Here is a 3723-nt window from a genome sequence, read left to right on the forward strand (position 1 = left end):
GAGCTCCGGGAGGATTGAATTTCCAAATATTCTTTTTCTGTGCTAAGTAACTTTTTATCTTAGCTTTGTCACACTCTTTCATGAACGCTTGTTGAATGCTCCAACAAAGTTCGTTCCGTTGTCACTGATGGTGGTGTTTGGGTAGCCACGTCTTGCAATTAATCTTGTCACTGCAGCTAGACATTACTCCGTGTCCAATAATTGTGCGACTTCGATGTGCACTGCTCTCGTTGTTAGACAAGTGAAGAGGCAGCACCATCTCTTCATGGTACGCCGTAGCAACTTGACTTCGAAGGGTCCGAAGTAGTCGACGCCGGTATGAGTGAATGGGAACTTCATCAAGCCCTTCTCGGGGTAGATCCGCCATCGGAGGATGAATCGGGTTGGCATTTCTGTGTCTGCATTTGATACATCTCGATTTGTTCCTCCTTAATGCATTTATTAATCCGACGATCCAGTACTCTTGTTTAAGCATATTTCTCACATATTCTGTGCCCTCAGGTAGGTTGTCACGATGTGCTTTCTCCAACAGAAGTTGTACGACTGGATGTTTTGCTGTTAACAAGCGAGGTTTGAATGCTTCAGTCGGCCTTTCACTCTAATTGCTCCATCTTCCTATATGAAGGGTGACAGTTTGGCGATGTTCAATGTTCTGGAGATTTCTTTACTCTTTTTTATCGACTTTGAAACTTTCGGGAAGCTTTCGTTTTGAACAAATCGAAACAGTATTTGTTCTGCTTCATGGATTTCGTCTCCTTTGAGATGTCCCTTCTGCTTCATCTTGAACCTCATGCAGTAGGTAATGAAGTTTCTAATTCGGTTGAAGCTACTGTATCGTCTCCAATCGATTAGTCGGTCTAGTTCAGTTTCTGTAGCTATAGTACTGGTAACCTGCTCAGCTTCAGCTTCGTTCACTTGGCACCATGGCTTTGGCCACGTTTCTTCATCTGTCTGGAGCCATGCCGGCCCGTTTAACCACCCGGGGTCCTTGAGGCCTTCGATGGACATCCCTCTTGTGCCAATATCTGCTGTGTTTTCGATGCCTTTGACATGTCTCCATTGATCCATGGAAGAGTTTTCCGGTATTTCTGCTGCCCTGTTGGCAACAAACACTTGCTGTTTCTTGTGAGCTGACTGTAACCACTGTGAGAATGTAGATAAATTTGTCCAATGATCGATTTTGTCAATTTTCACATCATGTTCCCTCAAAATCTGCCTCCTGAGACGAACTCCGTAGACTGCGGCTTGAAGTTCTAACTTCGGAATCGTCGTGTGTCTGATAGGTGCCACACGGCATGTTCCTATCACATAGAGGAGTTTCAACGTTACCTCGTATTGTAGATATGCCACGATGCACATTGCTTCTTCTGACGCGTCTGTGAAAATGTGTAGTCTCAAATTTGTACATCCGTTTTCGAAATAAAATCGATTTATTGACATCGTCCTTATTTCTCTCAACTCACAGCATCAATCACTGAATAGTTTTGAGTGTTCTGCTGACAATTCTTTGTCCCGTGCTTGTCCCATTACTGCCAAAATGCTTTTGAGTAGAAACCGAATTCTTATCGTGAAGGGTGAGAATATCCCAAGTGGTTCGAACACTGCTGAGACAAAGGATAGGACAATTCTCTGAGTTATTTTTGCTGGAACTTCTTGCTCATTTCAACGACAGACTATGAGACTATCTGCGTCTTCATTCCAGTTCAGTCCCAGGATTGATGATGATTGTGGCTGGTCCTCGAAAGTTTTCACAACTTTCGTTGGTCTGTCTGCCTCTGGGATTTGTGACTTGACTTCTTCGTCACTGGTTAACCAATTTGTCAAATCGAATCCACCTTTGCTGAGGACCTCTCTGACTTTCTGGTAGATTTCAATCGCTTCTTGTGGTGTTCTGACTGATTTGATGGAGTCGTCCATGTAGAAGTTTCGCTGGACAATTTTGACAAGATTTTCGTCGTCTTTCGCGATATCTTTCGCCACTTGATTCAAAGCGTAATTTGCACAAGTCGGCGACCCAAAAACCTGTCGTGTATACTCGTAGACTTCTATCTTGTGGTCTGGATCTTCTCACCAGAGAACTCGTAGGCATCGGCTGTCATCGCTCGGGACGGCAACTTGAAGAAACATCACTTCCATGTCGGCTGAAAGTGCTATTTGGTTTTCTCGGAAGCGAAAAATAATTCTGATCAGACTATGCAACAGGTCTGGTCCAGGTAAAAGTTTGTCGTTGAGGGCTACGCCTTGGTACTTTGTCGCTGCGTTGCACACTCTTCTAACTTTCTCCTCTTTGTGAGTGTTGATGACAGAATGATGTGGCAAGTACCACAGAAGTTTGTCTCTGGTTTCGTTCAGTTCAACCTGTTGGACTTTGCGGACATAACCAGCTTTGACGTCAGTGTCAATGGTTTCCTGATAACAGTTTCGCAACATATCATCTTTCTGTAGGCGTCGTTCTAGGGACTTGAATTGCCCCATAGCAGAGTAGAAGTTATTTGTTAACTTCGCTTCCTCTTCTCGCCATAGAAGTCCAACTTCGTATCTTTCACCTGTGAATCGAGTTGTTTGCTCCAATGTTTTGATTGCTCTCTGTTCGTCTTTGGAATGACCGGTCACATCACGGTTTGAGGCGTAGGATTCGATGTCCCACCATTTACTCAACTGGTTTGCTAACTTGTCCTCTTATACTGATTTTGCTGTTGTAGCAAGATTTGCTGCTTTCTTTGCTGGTAGAGGACCACTTAAGGCCCATCCGATTTTCGATTTCACCGCCCATGGTGCAGTTTTGTCGTCTGACTTCTTGAATTCTAATGGGTGATGGATGTCGTAGCAGTCTTGTCCAAGAATTACTTGAACTTCGTTTAGATTGTAGCTCTGATTTAGCAATTTTCTCAGACGTGGGTAGCGACCTTTCAACCCCTGCAGATCTACAATATGGTCGCCCAACTTCATTTGTTCGATAACATAGAATTGCACTGTCCATCGACCATCGTCTCGACCACATAGAGAAGTCTCGACCATTGTCAATGGTCGGGACTTCTCGTGCGCTGAAACCGCTATCGGACTATTTCCGTCTTGACATCTTGTGATCCGTGGATTCCTGCTACTGACAAGGACGTTTTACGGCCTTGCAGCTGCAGTGTGGATATGATTGACTTATCCACGAATGAAATTGAGGATCCTGTATCACACATTGCCAGCACGCTCAGTCTTAGATCCCCATTCAGTAGCTTAATGCGCACTACAGTGAGTCCTCCTTGTGTGATCATTGTTGCTACTGCTGTCCTAGCGTCTGAGGCACTTGTTGTAGCCTCCTTCTTTGGGAATCCGCTGCGCAAAAGCTTGTTGTGTCGTCGTCCACAATTGGGCGCGCTGCAAGTTCTACTTCTGCAATCCTTCGACCGATGGCCAGGTCTCAGGCAGCTGAAACATAATCTGAACCTCGGCACGTGTTCTCGTCGTTCATTCAGCTTCATTGATTAGAATTTATCGCAACTCCAGATAGCGTGCTACCCACCTTTCAACGGACATTCTGAATTCTTTGGCTTGGCCGAATCATCAGCGTTGGAGGCAAGCGTACTAGTTTTCGGTTTCTCACGGTTTTGAAACTTAGGGTTTGTTTGGGCTAACAAGTCTTCATGTATGAAAGCAGTTGATTCTAACCAGTCTTTGAAAACAATCAAGTTTGCTGCTAGTAGTCGATGATCCTGTAGGTGTCGTAGCCAC

The 3723-nt window shown here is 44.7% G+C and overlaps 3 protein-coding genes across 3 annotated transcripts; all 3 read right to left on the reverse strand.

Moving 5' to 3' along the window:
* Positions 1-615: 615 nt before the first annotated feature.
* On the reverse strand, positions 616-1440 carry LOC142355282 (uncharacterized). Its single transcript, XM_075407488.1, has one exon. The coding sequence runs from the start codon at positions 1438-1440 to the stop codon at positions 616-618; it is 825 nt and encodes a 274-aa protein (XP_075263603.1).
* A 222-nt stretch (positions 1441-1662) lies between these two features.
* LOC142355283 (uncharacterized) lies at positions 1663-3018 on the reverse strand. Its single transcript, XM_075407489.1, has 3 exons — positions 2895-3018; positions 2193-2546; positions 1663-2063 (listed from the first exon to the last, which is right to left on the reverse strand). The coding sequence occupies exons 1-3, from the start codon at positions 3016-3018 to the stop codon at positions 1663-1665; spliced, it is 879 nt and encodes a 292-aa protein (XP_075263604.1).
* Positions 3019-3053: 35 nt separating this feature from the next.
* On the reverse strand, positions 3054-3473 carry LOC142355285 (uncharacterized). The gene has a single exon (XM_075407490.1). The coding sequence runs from the start codon at positions 3471-3473 to the stop codon at positions 3054-3056; it is 420 nt and encodes a 139-aa protein (XP_075263605.1).
* Between the last annotated feature and the right edge of the window lie 250 nt (positions 3474-3723).

This window comes from Convolutriloba macropyga, unplaced genomic scaffold, assembly GCF_964194025.1.
Source record: "Convolutriloba macropyga unplaced genomic scaffold, txConMacr16.3 SCAFFOLD_4181, whole genome shotgun sequence".
NCBI classification, from domain to species: domain Eukaryota; kingdom Metazoa; phylum Xenacoelomorpha; order Acoela; family Convolutidae; genus Convolutriloba; species Convolutriloba macropyga.

Excerpts from the sequence above, each read along its gene's own strand:
- LOC142355282 (XM_075407488.1), bottom strand. The coding sequence starts at position 1,440 with ATGTCAATAAATCGATTTTATTTCGAAAACGGATGTACAAATTTGAGA.
- LOC142355283 (XM_075407489.1), bottom strand. The coding sequence starts at position 3,018 with ATGGTCGAGACTTCTCTATGTGGTCGAGACGATGGTCGATGGACAGTG. Across the intron at positions 2,547-2,894 it reads GTTGAAAGGTCGCTACCCAC|GTGAAAGATACGAAGTTGGA; the intron begins GTCTGAGAAAAT and ends CTCGATTCACAG. Across the intron at positions 2,064-2,192 it reads TGGACCAGACCTGTTGCATA|ATCCAGACCACAAGATAGAA; the intron begins GTCTGATCAGAA and ends TCTGGTGAGAAG.
- LOC142355285 (XM_075407490.1), bottom strand. The coding sequence starts at position 3,473 with ATGAAGCTGAATGAACGACGAGAACACGTGCCGAGGTTCAGATTATGT.